We start from the raw sequence: 20,248 nt of genomic DNA, 5'->3' as shown, positions 1-20,248 counted from the left end.
AGCTCTTTCCTTCTCCCTTTCCTCTGCTTCCAGCTGTTTTAACCTAAGGTCATGCTTCCACTATTTCTCTTTCTCCTGTAACTGGAGCTCATACTTCCTTTTCTTCTGTTCCAATGTTAATTTTTCCAACGCTAACTGAGCCGTCCCAATAGCTGGTACCTTTTCAGGGATATGTTCCAATACCTCAGCCGAAAACACATCCTTCTCAATATAATACTGAGTTCTGGCCCTCTGCATCTCCCACTTTTTCATTGATGACTTCACCTCTGTGAGATATAACCCTTTCACAATATTTACCAAGTCCATCTTTGTATCACCCTCTAGCGCCTTCAAAGTCAGGTTCCGTGTAAATTTGTCAATGTCCATCTTTGCTGGTTTCCCATCTGGTTACCCATGCAACCAGATCAAAGTCTGGACTGACAGCCCGATTCACTGGCCCTCCAATTTGGTATCAAATCTCGAGATGAGGCCCCAATTTGTTATCTACCCCATAACTGGGTGTATTACCAGCGAAGATAGAAGTGTCCGTTGGAGTCTGGTGATACTATTTTCAACAATATTAATTAGCAAAAATATACAAAAAAATATCAATGTGAATATACAGAGAATATACGTTAGCTATACTAAACCTAAAGGTGCGGGTATAATAGTAATCACTAATGAAACAAGCTCTATCATTGTCTAGGGGATAATGAATTGTCAGATGGAAATATAAAGTTCAGTTCCCTGCAGGCTGCGGTAGTTGTTTATCAATGTGTTGTAATTGTTGGGGAGAGAGAGAGAGAGAGAGAAAACGTGTGAACAGTAACAGCTATTATCTTGCCAACATTCCTTTACGACTTTGATCCGTCAATGCGTTGTTGTTGTGGTGGTCATTCACATATGACCCCTCCGTCCTTTAGCTAGACCTTTCTTCCATGGTGGACTCGTCACTCAGGCAAGGGTGGACACACACACAAACCCCCGCCAGTCTCGCTACAAAACACTGTGAGTTAAAATCTACCGACCCTTCCTTCAGTCTCCAATCTCCCACGCTGTCTCGTGGGTGTTCTGTTGCTCACTAGCGTTTCTCCTGGTACGTCTGAGGGGCGTTACACCAGACCTCACTTCTATCCCCGCTCACGGGGTCTCAGGTGTCAATCAGGTTGGGATGATGTAACCCATCAAACCAGCCCACTCTGGTTGTCCCCTGAGGGGTTTCAATGAATAGAACAGTACCAAGTAAACAATCCTTCCCAAAAAGACAATAGCAGTAAATCAATGGCTTTTGTCACTAGGAGACGATCCACCCTGGGTAACTCTTAGGTGTGTCTCTCTCTCATTAACTTTCATGAGCTGTTGTCAATAACAACTGCCCTAGCAGATTTCCTTTGTCTCTCTTTTATTCCTTGCTAACAGCATCGAAATGGTAGCGATTTGCGATTCTCCAAAAGGGGGGGAACATGGGCGACTCTGCACCCTTCTGCCCATAAGAGTAGTTCATCCTTCGTAACACGTTATAGAGTGACTTTCGATTTGCATTGGAGAAATGTGTGAAGGGAAGTAACTTGTTTAGTAAAATTTTATAGTCCTTCCTTTTCTAAGAGTAAACAGGACAATCCATCAGCATTTCCATAATTAGTTGCTCTCTTGAATTCTCTTGTAATTGTCCTCCAAGAAATCAAGCCCGTCTCTGCATCCATGCTGCTGCTGTTGGTGGTACCCCCTTGGAAATGGACGTTAGTGGTTGATGATTAGTAATGAGGGTAAACTCTCCCATAGAAGTACTGGTTGAAAAGTTTTGCACCCCAGACCGGGCTCAAGTCATCTCTGTAAATCTGTGTGTAATGTTTCAATGCAATGGTAAGGGAACATGATACAGATGCTATAGAGCATTCAATTTCATCACTCAGAATAATTGATATGATTGCCATATGGTGAGGCATCACAGGCAAACTTCACTGGCTGATGTGCATCAGGAAGTGTTTGACGTCACCATTTCCTTTACCTTTTCAAAAGACATCTCACAATGTTTGTCCTTCACCATTTCCTCCCAATCTGCAGTATTGTGTTCAAGGAGTGGAGCACAGTAGCCCGGTTTGGCAGGAACCTGTTATAGTCATTGATTAAATCCTAGAAACAAACTACAACTCTGACGCATCCTTTTGCCTCCATGGTTTGAATTTTCTCAGCATAGTTGTGTAGTTCTTGTGCATCAAATGTGTGATCACAGTAGCTGATGCTTGGTTTAAATAATTCACACTTGTTGCTTTGGGCTCTGTGCCGATACGCTAATCTTTTTAACACTGTCTTGAGGTACTCGAGCTGCTCCTTGTCATCCTTACCATTTACAGTGATGTCTTTCAGATAACATGGAGTGCCTAGGCAACCTTGCAGAACCCAGAAGAGGAAGAAACTGTGTAATTAAAACAAGAAATTAAACAAGTGGTTTCTGCCAGAATGCAAGTGCAGTTCCTCCTTTAAAAATAAGCCTTTGTTATAATAATAAAATCCTTTGTGAATATTTACGGTGAAGATGGTCTCTTCTTCCATCTTCACCCATAGGTAGGACTCAGCTAAGTACACTTTGCTGAAGTGTTTTCTTCCAGAAAGGCTTGTGAAGATATCTCCTGTCCATAACCATTGTAGATGGGCTGCACTCGACTTTGAAAAGAATTGCTTCAGACTCCAGGTGACCTAGCTCACTGGTATCTTTATCACCAGTCGTAAAAGGAACTGGGTAGGCTTTAAGGTTTAGGTGTGATACATTCATTTAACAATATTTTGCCCTTTAATATGGTGGTGTTTTCCAATGTCTTTCTTTAACATCCAGTACACTTCTTAATTTGCTTTCATTTGGCTTCATTGCAGGGGTTGTGGCATGGAAATTGTGGAGGGATCTGAAATCAAGTTGTAGTTTTCTCAGCTATTCATGCTCCCCCAATGCTGGTCCTTCTGTTTTTACCACATACGAGCCCAATGTGGGTTGTGGTTGTTGCATTTCATTGTCAATCCCTCAGGAATTGTGTTTTCTCCAGTACAAGTTCTTTGTTGCATATCTGAATGCTTCAGTTTAGTATCTTTAAAATGCTGTTCACACTCATTTTGTGGGATGACTGAAACAGCCAAACTAGTGTCCAATTTCATTTAAAATACTTGCCATTCCATTCTAGTACAAGTCATAGTGCTTGTCATTTGTTCATTTTCATATGGTAGATCTCAAGGCTACGCATCCCTGTGTCAGTCTCACCATTGTCAGATTAGTCTTTAGCTCTTTCTTCTCCCTGAACCATCCATTTATTTTGGTCTTTCCGACATGCTCTTTGCATGTGTCCAACTTGCTGCATTCTCTGTAACTTTTGCCTTTAACTGAATTTGTTTGTGTATGTGAGTCCCCTGCCATATCAGTAACACTATTTATTTTGCCAGGCTGGTTTCTGTTTGGACTCTGCAATTTTTTTCTCACTTTCATTCCTGATTGCAATTCTGTCTGAGGTTTCCATTGGAACAATGATTTCAAATGCTCATTTGAATGCAAGTTGTTCTTTAGCTAGGAGCCATTTTTAAATGTTTTCTTTTGTTTTAAGATTCCGCAAACTAAATGATCTGTCAATGCCTAGTTGAGACAATTACAGAACTGACAATTTCTTCAATTCAGCCATGTATTCTGAATGGATTCCCCTTTTGGATTCCGCTAATGAAGCCTAAATCAGTTTGCAATTAGCAATGGATTTGGTTCTTGGTGTTCCTGCATTAATTTTCCAATAGCACAAAAGCTCATTTCTGATGGTTTGGTTGGAGCAATCACACTTTGAAACAAACTGTATGTCTTCATACTTAAAGTACTGGGCAATTTTCACTGGTTATTTCACTTGCTTCAAAATACTGTCCCAGTAGCTCAGTATACATAAGCCAGTTACCCGCTGTGTAATCAGACTTGTCAATCTTTGACGTAGAAAACCATTAGCGATTTCTGATTATTACCACGTGGTACTTGTGCTTTACTGACCTGCAAATTCTTCCCGTTTTCTGTCGTTTTTCAATAGTCGGCACATGCTGACTGCATATATTTTAATTAACATTTCTTACTGATGGTTTTCAAAATTTTGAACAGTAGCCTTCTTGGGTTTACTTAAAAAATATCTTATCTCAAATGTAACATCAAAATATTAAATTATTTCAAAGGAAATGCTGGACTAACCTTGTGTTTACTTTAAGTGAGGTGAGCACTGATTTATTTTCATGATTATGTATGTAATATATTTTTACACTTAACCTGTAATACATTATTTAAATGAAGATGTATGCTTAATCAAATGATACAAGTCTACTCAAATATTATTGATATATTAAATACACAACAATCACTATCTCCAAAAATTCCTGTTTCATACTGTATTGTACTCTGACTCAAGCTGAGTCAAAAAGTTGTCCTAGACACATCTCAGAAATGATGCCCTTACACCTACCTCCACATCTTTCCTGAGCCTTTAATGCTAAAGCAATCTCAGTTAATGTTTTGGAAATTGAAATCCCCTGTACTATAATCCTGTTTTGAACATATTGCTATTTACCTTTTCATCTGTTCCTTCCTTTCTTTGGCTGTTTGGTCTTTAGTACACCCCCAACAACCTCTTCCTTTAGTTTAAATTGATCCTTTAATACCTTGCTGGAATAAAATTACTAAAATCTGTACCATTGAATTAATGCACACAGCAACATTTCATTCTGCTCAGATGTCAGAATTCTTAAATCAATTTCTTGCTAATCATAGATGCTCTTTTTTTTCAGGGTTGTTAAAATAATAGGTAATTTGGGAACTTCAGTATTTACCTGTTCATTTTCATTTTTACAGAACCGAATTAAAGGGGCATTTCTGCTATATGTAAGTACCTCGATGAAGTAGCAACTTTCTAAGAAGTTCAAATAAGTTAATCTTCTGTTACTTTTTGCAGGATCTTAATTGTAGCATCAATACATGTTATAATATTTTTGCATTTAGTTAAACTAACCTACATTTTGATACTGTGTCCTCTTGCCTTGGATCTCCATCATGGGAAACCTCCTCTCCACATGTTCTCTCTCAAGGCATTTCACCATTTGATGGGTTTCAATGACATTTCACCATTTGACGAGTTTCAATGACATCACCCCACATTCTTCTGACTTCTAGTGCATATAGGCCCAGAGCTCTTCATGTGACAAGCCTTTCAATCCTGGAATCAATTTTGTGAACCTCCTTTGAACCCTGTCCAGCTTCAGCACATCCTTTCTAAGAGGCCCAAAATTGCTCACAATACCCCAAGTGAGCCCTTACCAGTGCTTTATAACACCTCAACAGGACATCCTTGCTTTGTATTGTAGTCTTGAAATGAATGCTAATATCACATTTGCCTTCCTCACCTCAGCCTCAATCTACAAATTAGACATTAGGGATTCCTTCACAAGGACTCTCAAGTTCCTTTGCACCTCAGTTTCTGCTTGTTTTTTTTTCTTCATTTAGGAAATAGTTAACCCTTTCATTTCTACCAAAGTGTATCAGCATACACTTACCAATACTGTATTTCATCTGTTATTTCTGTACCCATTCTCCTAATCCATGTCCTTCTATAGCTTCTCTACTTCCTCAAAACTATCTCTCCCTCTACCTTTCTTCAGATCGTCTGCAAACTTTGCAACAAAGCCATTAATTCCATCATCCAGATCATTGACATGTAACATAAAAGGAATCAGTCCTAACACAAACCCTTGTGGAGCACCACTAGTCACTGGCAGCCAGCCAGAAAATACTCCCTTCATTCCCTCTCTGTCTTCTGCCAACCGGCCACTGCTTTATCCATGCTGTATCTTTTCTGTGATACCATGGGCTTTTAGCATCTTAAGCAGACCTGTGTGTGGGACCTTGTCAAAGGCCTGCTGAAAATCCAGGTACAGAATGCTCTTTTGTCTATCCTGCTTGTTATTTCTTCAGTATTCCAAGAGATTTGTCAGGCAAGAGTTTCCCATGGGGGAAACTATGCTGACTACAGCCTATTTAATCATGTACCTCCAAGTTCTCTGAGACCTTATCCTTGATAATCCTCGACTCCATCATCTGCCCAACCACTAAGGTCAGACTAATTGGCCTATAGTTTACTTTCTTCTCCCTCTCTCCCTTCTTGAAAAGTGGAGTGACATTTGCAATTTTCCAGAATCTAGTTCTTGAAAGATCATTACTAATGCCTCCACAATCTTGTCAGCCACCTCCTTCAGAACCCTGGAGGGTAGACCATTTGATCCAGGTGACTTGTCTGCCTTCGACCTTTCATTTTTCCCAGGAACCTTATCTCTGTTTCTGGTAACTTCACACCATTCTGCTGGTAGTAAAGTGAGAAGTGCACACATTTAAAATGGAGGAGTTGTAAATGTAGATCTTACTAATTTTGGTGCAAAATGTGTCCAACCTTTTTCTCAATTTCTGTGTCGGCCAAGCAAGCTCACAGTTGCCTTCAGTTCATTAGAATGCCTTTACCCTATTGATTCCTCACAAAAATCATGCTTTGCATTGCAGGGACTCTCAGTTTAATTCCCAAAATGTGTAATTCTATCTCATTAATTTTAACCTCTGCTTATCTGTGTTTGTGACAGAAATGGCACCGGTGGGACAGAGAAATCAGTATCATTTGTGGCCAGAGCTAAGGAATGGAGATTTGAGCATCAAAGGGAAAAACATCAAAATATCAATTCTATTGTTTTAAATAATTTTACTCTTGAAATTCTGCATGTTAATCCAGACATACCTTTAAATGGATGCATTTAATAAAGTAATGTGGAGCTGAAATTTTTTTCATTTTAGAATAACTTAAATCAGATGATTATTGCTAAACTCTATCATTCCATTTTTCAGCACTTGCAGTTCTATTTACAAATTGTGTATTCCTAAAATTGTAATCAAACAAAGAATTCCATGTAGACAGTGTGATGTGTGAATGTATTTGTGTCAGTCAGCAGGTTACTTGGTCATGTTTCTGAATTCCCTCGCCACAGCACTTCAATACACATTACAACTTTGGGGGAAAATGTTGTGAACAGTTCTGCAGTAAGCTCCATCCCCCCCTATGACTCCTCTCCATATCCCACGTTTCCTGTATTCACAACACTAAATTTGTGTTAATAATTTATTGAGTTACATAATCTTTTGGTTAAAGGCTTGTTGTAAGGCACATTCTGAAATCCTCTGCTGCAAATACAGTCCTTCGTAAAGTGGGCATGTTATCTGTTTGACCATAAGTTAGTCAAACTAAATGAAGTTTTCCAGGTGATAATTATTTGTTAAAGAAAAACTATGAATCATACTAGTTTTGGAAGTGTGCACTGTGCAAATATAAATCCATAAGAGAGCAGTGACACAGCTGGGGGAGCTGCTGCCTCACATCTGCAATGGCAGAGATTTAATCTTGGTCTCATGTGCTTCTGGGAGAAGTTTTCATATTCTCCCAGGGCTTGGTGATCCCTTTTGGCCAGCACAAACATGGAGAACCAACAATGTCTGTATTTGTGTTACACGAATTTATCACATTGTGGCTCTAAAATTTATTGAATTTTGGAGAGGTATAGTAGAGAAACAGGACTGTCAGCCCATCTAGTCCATGCCAAACTGTTATTCTGCCTAGTCCAATTGTCTCACACCTGGAGTACGGCCCATCATAGTCCGTTGTGGTAATCCAAACTTCTTTTAAATATTGCAATCAGACCTGATGATAACACGTCCACTGGCAGCTTGTTCCACACTGGCACTGCTCTCAGATAGAAGAGGATCCTACTCAGATTCCACTGAAATATTCCACGTTGCATATTTAACCTATGACCTCTAGTTCTGGTCTTGCCCAACCTCAGTGGAAAACACCTGCTTGCATTTATCCCTCATAATTTTGTATACTCTGTCAAATCTCCCCTCATTCTCCCAAGCTGCAGATCTTCGTTTTGCCGTGTGCTCTACTGTGCAATGTGCATGTCCCACCCTGGTTTGTCCGTACAAAAACCTTACTCTTCTAAAACTGGAAATATTGGAAACGTATAATTGGTCAGATTCAAACTTGAGTGGAGAAAACCGAATGGATTTCCAGCTCTCCTTGTCCATTTGACAGAGGGAATAGGATTACTCTTTGAATAAGAATATGCAAAATTAGTCAAATGTCTCTGTCAGTATTCTTAAGAGACTTTCTAAAACTGCAAAATAAAACATCCAATGTTGATAGGTTGGTAGTTGTCAATCTCAGATTTTCGGACTGCAAGCTGGGGATGCAGAGTACGGTTGGGGCTGATGTCCAGATTGTCAGTCAGGATAGTGTGGCCGCTGATGGGTTTGGGTCCAGAACATGATGAAGCACAATAATGATTATAATTGGATGTGTGCAGGAAAATCTAATTGAAGTGGAGAGAGAAAAGCATAAATGGGCAGAGGAATTGTGTAAGTGAGAGGATTTAGAGACAGAAAAGGGGTGGAGAAAGCCGGGAAAGAAATTGGTTTTGTGTGAGAAGGGCAAGGTGAATTTGATACATATGAGTCAGTTTCAGGCTCTGTGTGAATAGGTGAGAAGAGAAAGTGAAGAAGAGAATAAAATGGTGAACACAAATAGAAAAACAGAGTCAGGATTTTCAGACTGCTGTGAATGTCTTGCACAAATTGACAACTGAGAAGAAGGGGAGCGCAGATCACATAAACTGTTTAAAACAGACGAAAAAGCTGCCGAGTCAACTCTCAGCTCGAGAGGAGTAATGCGTGCATTTTGTACGAGGGCTGACAGTGATAGTGATGCAGACCTGGGTAATTCAGTGTATGAGGCAACACACTATGATAGTGAGGATGATTGGGGTAGAGGCTCACCTCCCGATGGATTTTTCCAAGAGGGGGTAGAACCTTCAACACCCACTGCCCCAATGATGCCCGTGGCAAAGGGGAATGCAGGAGGACCAGTTGTGACATGATGTTCTACCCCATTTGCTGTGGCCCAGTTGAGTGTTTAGCTGCAAATACACTGAAGGGTGGGCTGGGAGATGATCCTTGGTAACTTTTCCAGCATTCAGCATCAACGCTTCGATGAAGCAGAGGATCGGAAGTTCACCCTTCTGAGCCTTTCCTCACTGTTACACTCAGCCCTACCAAAGGAACAGGCACAAGGCCAAGGGACACTGGGTGATTTGCAGGAGGCAATTTTAGAAGCTACAGGGACTTATTGAGGTGACCCAGTGGAGGCTTTGCCTAAGTACAGACAGTAGAAAGGGGAACACCGCACTGCATTTGTGATGAAGTTGTGGATGGTTTTCTTTGGAGTTTATGGTCCTAATTTGGACAGGCAGAATTTGACTCAACCCAGTAAGTTCTGGCTGAGGATCTTGGTACCACACGGTATTGAGGAGATCAGAAGAGTGGGTGAAATGTGAAACCCTACAGATCCCACACAATTTGTATCATTGGTTCTCAGAAGGGTGATATGAGTATGGGAAAAGGAAGTAAGAAAGGAATGTACTAAAGAGGATAAGGGGAAATGGTTCAAAGATGGCTGTAAGAGAACAGGGTGTAGTGTGGCAGAATGAAAGGAGATGGGGTATGCAGCCATTGCACTCAACAGCGCCACCTAGTACAGGAGGTGGTTGAGGACGAGGTCAGAATACTTGCATTCTCCCTGTCATGAATACCAGATCCCCATGGAAATGTTCCTATTGAACTGAATTGACTTTATTACTTACATCTTTCATATGCATTACGTTATTTACATTACATCTCTGTCTAAATGTGCAATTTATAATGAATAGTATGTAGAACAGGACAGTCAATATAACATAGAAATACAATTGTATCAGCATGAATCAATCACTCTGATGGCCTGGTGGAAGAAGATGTCCTGGAGTATGACGGTCAAGCCTTTTATGCCGCAGTACCGTTTCCCGATGGTAGCAGCTGAAACAGCTGTGGACACAAAGGTACTTTTGCAGGGATTTCCTACAAACCAGGTGAACTGGAAATGGTCAGGATGCAACAAAGGCTCCATTGCCGCTAGAAGGTCAACCACATTACCCACAAAGAAATTTCCAGGGTGCCAATGAAAAGGCACAACCGTATCCCTAGTTACCTACAGAGGCTCCAAGTGCATAACGACGGCGTCAGGCCTCTGTTACGTGGTGTGCACTGCAATGTGTTATGGTATGGGTAAACTCCTTGTAGATGAAATTTATTTGGGATACAAGAGGCTCTCAAACCACCATAAACACTTCCATATTCGACGTATCAGGTTGGGAAATACAAGATGCTATTACTTTAACTGGATTTACCGGACTCTCACAAGTAAGGAAGCGAACTACATGCCTGAACAAACAGTTGGGACAGCTTAGTGTGCTCCACTCAGCTGTGCTCATCGACTTGCCAACTGCTTCAGAACATATTCTGGGAAGTTATTTTATGAGGAAAGCAGGTTTGAGTTTTGATCAGAAAAATTGTACGGTTTGGCAGTTTAATGTTGATAGAGAGCAGGTCCCTATTGAGATTCCAATAGGATGATGTGAGGATGGGATTTGTGAAGGTATGGCTGAAGGCAGAAGATATGACAAAGGACTCAAAAGGCTAAAGAAATTATTTTAGATTGCCGGCAAGTATTTAACAATATAACCATATAACAATTAAAGCATGGAAACTGGTGATCTCGGTCCTTCTAGTCCGAGCCGAACGCTCTCTCTCACCTAGTCCCACCTACCTGCACTCAGCCCATAACCCTCCATTCCTTTCCTGCCCATATACCTATCCAATTTTACTTTAAATGACAATATCAAACCTGCCTCTACCACTTCTACTGGAAGCTCATTCCACACAGCTACCACTCTCTGAGTAAAGAAGTTCCACCTCGTGTTACCCCTAAACTTTTGCCCCTTAACTCTCAACTCATGCCCTCTTGTTTGAATCCCCTCTACTCTCAATGGAAAAAAATCTATCCACGTCAACCCTATCTTTTCCCCTCATAATTTTTAATACCTCTATCAAGTCCCCCCTCAATCATCTATGCTCCAAAAAATAAAGACCTAACTTGTTCAACCTTTCTCTGTAACTTGGGTGCTGAAACCCAGTTAACATTCTACTAAATCTCCTTTGTACTCTCTCTAATTTGTTGACATCTTTCCCATAGTTCGGTGAGCAGAACTGTACACAATACTCCAGATTTGGCCTTATCAATGCCTTGTACAATTTTAACATTACATCCCAACTCCTATACTCAATGCTCTGATTTATAAAGGGCAGCATACCAAACGCGTCCTTCACCACCCTATCCACATGAGATTCCATCTTCAGGGAACTACGCACCGTTATTCCAAGATCACTCTGTTCTACTGCATTCCTCAATTCCTACCATTTACCAAGTATGTCCTATTTAGATTAGTCCTACCAAAATATAGCACTTCACGCTTATCAGCACTGAACTCCATCTGCCATCTTTCAGCCCACTCTTCTAACTCGCCTAATTCTCTCCGCAAGCTTTGAAAACCTACTTCATTATCCACAACGCCAGCCAACTTACTACCATCTGCATACTTACTAATCCAATTTACCACCCCATCATCCAGATCATTAATGTATACGACAAACAACACTGGGCCCAGTAGAAATCCCTCAGGCACACCACTAGTCACCGGCCTCCAACCTGGCAAACATTTATCCACCTCTACTCTCTGGCATCTCCCATCCAGCCAATGTTGAATCCATTTTACTACTTCAATACTAATTCCTAACGATTGAACCTTCCGAGTGGAACCTTGTCAAAGGCCTTACTGAAGTCCATATAGACAACATCCACTGCTTTACCCTCATCAACTTTCCTAGTAAACTCTTCAAAAAATTCAATAAGGTTTGTCCATGTGGTCCTGTCCCTGGTCCTGCTCTACTCTGTCTCTCATCTATTTCTCATTATTACCTGTATTGTTGTCACCTGTGTGTCATTCTGCTCCACCTATCATCTGTCTCTCTGTTTATCTCAGTGTATTTCAGTCCTGTGTTTTCATCTGTTTGTTGCCAAATTGTGCCAGTAATTTTTCCTGAGCCTTTCCAGCATTTGTATCCATACACTGTCTGGCTGAACATCGACTCTGCCTGTTTCCTGATCCTGGTCTGTGGGTTTCTCTGGATGTTTTAATCTCTGCCTGAACTTTGACACTGACTTTGTCTGCACCTCGGGATTTGTTAATCAATTAATATCACTGTGTGCACAGTACTGGGTCTGCGATTGGATCCCTGTTCCAGTGCCCTGACAATGTGAAACAATTAGTGCAAGAAACAAAGCTGAAGAATTTCTAACCAGATATACTGAGTGGGTGATAAGTTTTGTGTTTTGCCCTCCACCACCCCACCCACACATCATAGAAACCAAACCTGCATCAGTATGATCTATTCAAAAGGTACAGTATTGTGAAATGGCTGAGAGCACTGGATCCACCAGGCCTATAGTTCCTGACATTGCCTAACTAGAACTAGCTGTTCCAGCCTCTCCTCAAGCTGTTCTAGGAGTGCTATAGAACTGGTGTCTATCAGAAAATACAGATATTTGTCCAGACTGGGAAAGCAAGGAGAATGCAAAGTGACCATTCCATCATTACAGTGAAGGAATGTATCAAGAACACTGTATTGAACAACACATACTGTACCAATAACCTACACAGTCTGGCCTTTGTCAGAACCATTTATTCCTATATTTCACGGCAGCCTTGATCCAAAGACAAAGGAGCTCAGTTCCAGAGGTGATGTGATCAGACAAATTTCATGACCTATGTTGGTGATACTAAACCTGATTCTGATCATGACAGTGTGATTGAATGAGTGTACGGTATATCTCAGAGTGAAGCATCAATGTGCCTCCGTCAAACAGAACTCAATGGCTGAAGGGATACATCACACAAAGAAACTTTATTTCTAGTTGTTGAAGGTCAATCATCTTGATTTCAGGACATTGTTGTAGATATCTCAGAGCTGCTTTCTAAGCCCAACCATTTTCAGCACTTGTGTTACTGACCTTCCCTCCATCATACGGTCAAAGATAGGGTTGTTTCCTGTTGATTGTCAAGTGTTCTATTTTAAATTCCTTTGGTAGTAAAAGAGGGTATCCTTGATACAGAAAGATATGGGCAACATTAATCTGATAAGCCATTTTAACTAGCAAATTTTGTTTCTTGCTTTGATGCATTTTAATTCTGATTATAAATTCTGCTTGCTGGAGCATACTCTTTGGGCTGAATGGTCTAATTCAGCACCTATGTCTTGTGGCTTGTAGTATAGAACTCCAAACAGAGGAAAGATATGTTCTTTCACAGGCATCTAAACCAGATCTTTTAGGTCTATTCTTTAATTGCAGTAGCACTGAGATGTACGACGGAGAACAACTTAAAAATAATTCACACAAAATGCTCGAGGAATGTAGCAGGCCAGGCAGCATCTATGAAAATGAGTAAACAATCGATGTTTTGGACCGAAACCCTTCTTCACGACTGAATGGAGAGAGGAACTATCTGGGCCAAAAGAACCTGCTTCTCTGTTGTATGACGTTATCTCAGAGATAAAATAAGTAATAATTCGGAAATTATTGATTGCCAGTCAGCCTTTATAAAATTTGAATCCGCAGCTGTCAGCCCCGAGGATCCTAATCGGGAATGAGTTTGGCGCCATTGGTTTTCCAGTTGGGTGACATGGAAAGCTGAGTGCAGAAGCAGTAAACCGCGCTGTATAAATGTGGCGTCTTGGAGTCAGTCAGTGAGAACAGACTGTAATCCGGGTCACAGAGTGAACAAGGCAACTCACACCGGCTGAACAACCATGAAGTGGGGCATCGTCGTCTTAGTCAGCTGCATTTTGTTGCTCTCTCTACCATGTTACGCAGAAGAAAAAGGTAACCCATTTAGAAAAATGGTTAGGCGTGCTGGGAAAATTGCAGTAACGATAAGAATTTGTTTAAAAAAAACAACTGTGTTTCCTGTTTAGTGTTAATTTTTAAAAAACACAAGTTTGTGGAAATGACAAGACTTGCGATGTTTATATCACCATTGTTCCATAAGTTACAGCGAATATATTTTCCATGCGCTTAGAGGAAAATTGAGTGTTGGTGTCACAGCCTCTTTTAGTGCAGAGACAGAAAAAAATCAATCTAATCACTCAAAGTTGCAAAGCATCAGAAAGGAAATGTGGCGATATTTTTTATTTCGAGATGGTTTACCAGGTAATCTTTATACTTGCACTAAGTTACATATAACATCTTGTATTTTTTGTGGGCAGGGTGGAGTTAAGGGATGTTTTAATGTAATTTCCATAAACACATCTCTCTCGCGCACACACACATTTACACATTGTGTTGCCTGGTCAATGGGAATTGATATACATTCAGTGCCCACTTTATTAGATACACCTGCTCATTAATGCAAATATCTAATCAGCCATTCATGTGGCAGAAACAAGAATAACAACTTTATTTATTGAGCTCTCTTGGTATGGGCAGTGTTGTTCAATGTGCTTTACCAAGGGGTAAATTAAACATTAAAATAAAAGCTAATTATTAACATGAAAATGAAAGACATGTTCTTTAAAAGCAAGGTTAAATATATAGGTTTTGAGCTGGTGTTTAAAAGTGTCAACTGAAACTGAAACATTTAGCTTTAGGTACTAATTCCACAAAGACCACAAAGACCACTGGTACCTAATAAAGTGAACACTGAGTTTCAGAGAATGGATGAATGTATGATGTACTGTGGTCAGTTTTTATTCAAGCTGTTTTTCCTACTTTAGATCCATCAGCATTAAGAACAAGAAGAACATGATAAGAAAGACTTCAGGTTTCCGTAACATCTTCCAATATAGAGTGAACAATCTGAATTGAGTGCACTGTGAAAAATGCAGTGTGTAATATTCAAATTTCTCCTCTGTTGAATTTCAAAATACTTAGCAACACAATCCTTTTGCTATTCGTTCAAAACATATCAAAATATTTTTGAATAACAACACATACAAAATGCTGGTAGATCACAGCAGGCTAGGCAGCATCTAGGGAGAAGCGATGTTGACGTTTCAGGCTGAGACCCTTCGTCAGGACTCAAAATATTTTTGAGTAATGTTAACTGATTGTAGAATGTTTCCAAACAACATGTTGCCTATAAACTTAGAATTAGTGTGACACAATATGAAATTGCAAAATTACAATATTCAAATTTGTCCTCTGTTGGACCTCAAAATATTTATCATAATCCCTTTGAATTTGCTTCTAGGCCTTTCAGAAATATTGTTTGACTAATGTTAACTTGTGTTAAGTGATTTTAAAATGTGAAAATCCCATCTGTTGTTATCACAAATGGTTTTAAATCCATCTGTGTTGAACCTGCTCAGATAATATTTTCATGAGGTATTTTACAGATGGAGTGGTCCCCAGACCCAAAAAGGATGCAAGGGAGGAAATAGTTAAGGTTTTGATAATAATTTGTGACTGTTTACCAGTTACAGGCTTGGTATCAGAGGACTGGACACTTATTCATGTGGTGCCATTGTTTAAAAAGGGAGAAAACCAGACACTGAGTAACCACGGTTCAGTCAGTCTGCGTCAGAGGGCAAATAGTTGGAAATTTTTCTAAACATCAATTTGGGGGATGAAATGTGCTCTAGCACAGCATTTGACCTGTATAGAGGCATTTGATGAAGTCCCAGTTGAAAATGAATGAAGAGTAGAAAAGCTCAATGTACATTAACTTTACGCTGGCTAAAGTTATCTAACACATCTTCAACTCTGTTTCCAGCTCTATTTTTGTATTTATTGGTAAAATACCAAAGATTATTATTTACATTATGGTTATTTTTTTAAGAAGTATCTGTCAGATTTTCCTTTCTGAAGCTCTGCATGCAGTGCTGATAGATTATGTTGATTGTAAACTGGCTAAACATGACAATCATGTAAATTCTATTTTTGGCAGTACATTTACTAAATAGTAACTTGTATTTCAATTGTTTCTTGTATCTTGACATTGAGACCTATGTTTTGGTATGGTATTACAGTTTTACAAACACTACAGCTAATCACTTTGTCCTTTTCTTGTTCTAGTCAACTGTTCAGACCCCAAAAAAATAGGGTCGTGCAAAAACTATTTCCCTTACTATTACTACAATACGAAAACTCAGAAATGCGAGAAGTTTATGTATAGTGGCTGCGGTGGCAATGGGAACAGGTTTATGCAGAAAAATGACTGCATTATACGATGTGAAAGAAGTTCAAGTAAGTTCCTAAAACATTATTTTTGTTCTGCTTGAACAAGTAAACATTTCCAAAATACCTATACTCCCCTGATGAAGGAAAAAGAATGTAACAAGAAGCAAGACTCAGAACAGGTCAGACAGCATTTATAGAGAAATAAGTGGTTAACTTTGCAGGCTGAGACATTTCATCAAGTCTTGGTCCAAAATGTCTGTTTATTCATCTGCATAGATGCTGCCTGACCTATAGAGTTCCTCCAGCACTTTGTCTGTGTTGCTCTGGATTTTTGGCATCTGCAGAATTTCTTGTGTTTAAGATGGAAGGAGTTCTTGCACATTGGAACAATTTCAGAGTCTGACCAGTCAAGAACCTGGGAGACACAGCCAAGTACTCTTCAACTTCCAGTTATACTAAGGCAATATCATTTTACATTTAAAATGACTAGAAATTTATTTTTCATCTTCCCTGTTAATAATTTTGAAACATTTGACATTATTCTTTTGAAAGCTTCTTTTTAATGATTTTATCTAAAGACTGTATAACTAATTCAGTAATTACTACGGAATTTAGTTTTTATTATGTATCTCCCAATTTTGAAAATCCCATTGTCTCACTATGCTCTTTCATATAAATGCTAATGCTGTCTTGTTTTAAAATACTTTCACACATCATGTTGAATGTTCCCGTTCTAGAATCCTGAACTTAAGCCAAGACCTTAAATCATATAATAATAGGTATCTATCAGTACACTGACTGAAGGAGAATTGTGCTATATCAATATATAATGAAAAGACTACTTGTCGTCATAAGTTTAAAAGATGTAGAGTAAGGCATTGCAGACGCTGTGTTCTGTGGGGCATCAGTGTTGAGCAAAGTCATGGCAGAGGTGTTACTGCCTCTGATTGCAGTCTGTTGGTTACATTTTTTGTATAAGATTTGTACTTTTTAACAAACGTGTGTATTTTTCAAACTCCCTGGCAGAAAGCGGTATAGCAGATTAACTAACGGTTTATAGCTTTCTCATTTTTCATTGGCTACGTATTAGCACATTACCCACATGATGTAACTGTTCTAATCATATAACCCATTAATGTATCACTAAGAAGTATTCTTTTACAATTATGTGATAGGTTTTTCAGAAGCACCAGCTTTATTATTTTGTCTCACACCCCACCCCAACACCAACATCCTTTCTCAGCTCTTTATTTGTTTTCTTGGTATTTGTATGTTTATTTATATATGAAAGTAAGCTGAAATCCTGGAATTAAGACTGCTTGCCACTTTTGACTTGTGGTGTGTGGGGCATCAGTGTTGAGAATAATCTTGGCAGAGGTTTTGCTGCTGCTGCAGTCTGTTGGTAAGGATCACTTGTAAAGGGAAGTGTTTAGTCCCAGCCTCAGAGTTTGGTGGTGATTTTTCTTGGAATTGTTGGTTGAAGGAAGAACAATAGTCAATAAAATAGTCCAGTGGAGGAGTCTTTACAATGTGAAGATGTGCCAAAGTGAGTGTAGGGCTTGTTTCTGGAATCTGGAGTCAGGCACATGGATGACATGCTAAATTAGGTAAATTGGTTTATTGTTGTCACATGACCTGTGCTGCAGTGAAACATTTGTCTTGCATCGCACCCAGATAGATCAATTCATTACAACAATGCAATGAGGTGGTACGAGGAAAAGAGGATGCAGAATGAAGTGTTACAATTGCAGAGAAAGTGCAGAGCCAGTAGATGACAAGGTGAAAGGCCATAAATGTTGTAGATGGTCAAAAGCCCATCTTATCATAGATGGGAGGAAGTCAATCATTTTTATCTGGGTTAGAAACCATTCTGGAGTTAATAGTAATTGGTCTCTGACTAATGGTACATGATTTCGGGCTTTGGTATCTGTACCCTGATGTGATGTATTTATACATAAAACCCATAATTATTTAAACGAGAATGCTTAATCAATACAAATACAAGATTCCTCAAATATTGAAATACTAAATACACAACACTCCTCCTTGCTTAGCTGTAAACTCCAACTCAACAGAATGCATTGACATCTACATGCACAGAATACTATGTAATACAACTAATATATAGATATCAACAACATATTAAATTTTAAATTGTCACACTTGGGCCGAAAGATTTAATGACTGTGAAGTTTTCTTACTCTTGTGGGATAATGCCTTTCCTGACAAGGGAATCACTCTGCTGGCATGTGAGACTTGTGGCTGTGAATCATCCCAGGTTCTGGAGACTGCAGGAAGTGGTTCTGATAGCAGTAGTCAACTTTCTGCCCATCTCAGCTGATTGATGTGTCTCCTGATAATATCAACTGCAAACTCCATCGTGTAGGAGAGTGGTTCAGTTTGGTCCTTAATCTTGTCAAGTGCTTACATCTCACGCTTTGTCCTTCGCCATTTCCTCCCGATCTGCAGTATTGAGTTCAAGATGTTTGGCAGGAACCTGTTACAGTCATTGATTAAATCCTAGAAACAAACTACAACTCTGACGCATCCTTTTGCCTCCATGGTTTGAATTTTCTCAGTCTAGTTGTGTAGTTCTTGTGCATCAAATGTGTGATCACAGTAGGCGATGCTTGGTTTAAATAAATCACACTTGTTGCATTGGGCTCTGCGCCGATACGCTAATCTTTTTAACACTGTCTTGAGGTATTCGAGCTGCTCCTTGTCATCCTTACTATTTACAGTGATGTCTTTCAGATAACATGGAGTGCTTAGGCAACCTTGCAGAACCTAGAAGAGGAAGAAACTGTGTAATTAAAACAAGAAATTAAACAAGTGGTTTCTACCAGAGTGCAAGTGCAGTTCTTCCTTCAAAAATAAGCCTTTGTTATAATAATAAAATCCTTTGTGAATATTTATGGTGAAGATGGTGTCTTCTTCCATCTTCACCAGTAGGTGGGACTCAGCTAAGTACACTTTACTGAAGTGTTTTCCTCCAGAAAGGCTTGTGAAGATATCTTCTATCCTGGGCCATAACCATTGTAGATGGGCTGCACTCGACTTTGAAAAGAATTGCTTCAGACTCCAGGTGACCGAGCTCACTGGTATCTTTATCACCAGTCGTAAAAGGAACTGGGTAGGCTTTAAGGTTTGGGTGTGGTGGATTCATTTAACAACATTTTTCCCTTTAATATGGTGGAGTTTTCCAATGTCATTCTTTAACATCCAGTACACTTCTTAATTGGCTTTCAGCTGGCTTCATTGCAGGGGTTATGGCATGCAAATTGTGGAGGGATCTGAAATAAAGTTGTAGTTGTCTCAGCTATTCATACCCCCACAATGCTGGTCCTTCTGTTTTTACCACATACGAGCCCAATGTGGCTTGTGGTTGTTGTATTTCATTGTCAATCCCTCAGGAATTGTGTTTTCTCCAGTACAAGTTCTTTGTTGCATATCTGAATGCTTCAGTTTAGTATCTTTAAAATGCTGTTCACACTCATTTTGTGGGATGACTGAAATAGCCAAACTAGTGTCCAATTTCATTTTAAGCAACTTGCCATTCCATTCTAGTACAAGTCATAGTGCTTGTCATTTGTTCATTTTCATATGGTAGATCTCAAGGCTACGCAGCCCTGTGTCAGTCTCACCATTGTCAGATTTTTCATCAACAGCATGCAGATTGGTGCTCTCTTTAAAACTGCAAGTTCACTCTTTAGCTCTTTCTTCTCCCTGAACCATCCATGTATTTTTGTCTTTCCGACATGCTCTTTGCATGTGTCCAACTTGCTGCATTCTCTGTAACTTTTGCCTTTAACTGCATTTGTTTGTGTATGTGATTCCCCTGCCATATCAGTAACACTATTTATTTTGCCAGGCTGGGTTCTGCTTAGACTCTGCAATTTTTTCTCACTTTCATTCCTGACTGCAATTCTGTCTGAGGTTTCCATTGTAACAGTGATCTCAAATGCTCATTTGAATGCAAGTTGTTCTTCAGTTAGAAACCATTTTTAAATGTTTCTTTGGCTTTATGGCTACATCCACACTACGCTGGATAAATCTGTAACCAAAGCTTTTTC

At 39.6% G+C, this 20,248-nt stretch overlaps 1 protein-coding gene and 1 long non-coding RNA gene across 2 annotated transcripts in view; both read left to right on the top strand.

The window, feature by feature from the left end:
• LOC132395166 (BPTI/Kunitz domain-containing protein-like) overlaps positions 1-20,248 on the top strand; it is a 68,407-nt gene that overhangs the window by 44,278 nt on the left and 3,881 nt on the right. The window contains exon 4 of the mRNA XM_059971463.1: positions 16,071-16,241. Within this exon, the coding sequence (XP_059827446.1) occupies positions 16,071-16,241 (171 nt within the window). The remainder of the gene's footprint in view (positions 1-16,070; positions 16,242-20,248) is intronic.
• On the top strand, positions 4,835-6,799 carry LOC132395662 (uncharacterized). The gene is made up of 2 exons (XR_009512706.1): positions 4,835-4,864; positions 6,607-6,799. It is a non-coding gene; the product is annotated as an uncharacterized LOC132395662 (long non-coding RNA).

This window comes from Hypanus sabinus, chromosome 6 (assembly GCF_030144855.1).
Source record: "Hypanus sabinus isolate sHypSab1 chromosome 6, sHypSab1.hap1, whole genome shotgun sequence".
In the NCBI taxonomy this organism is placed as follows: Eukaryota; Metazoa; Chordata; class Chondrichthyes; order Myliobatiformes; family Dasyatidae; genus Hypanus; species Hypanus sabinus.
This window is presented reverse-complemented; position numbering and strand designations above follow the sequence as displayed.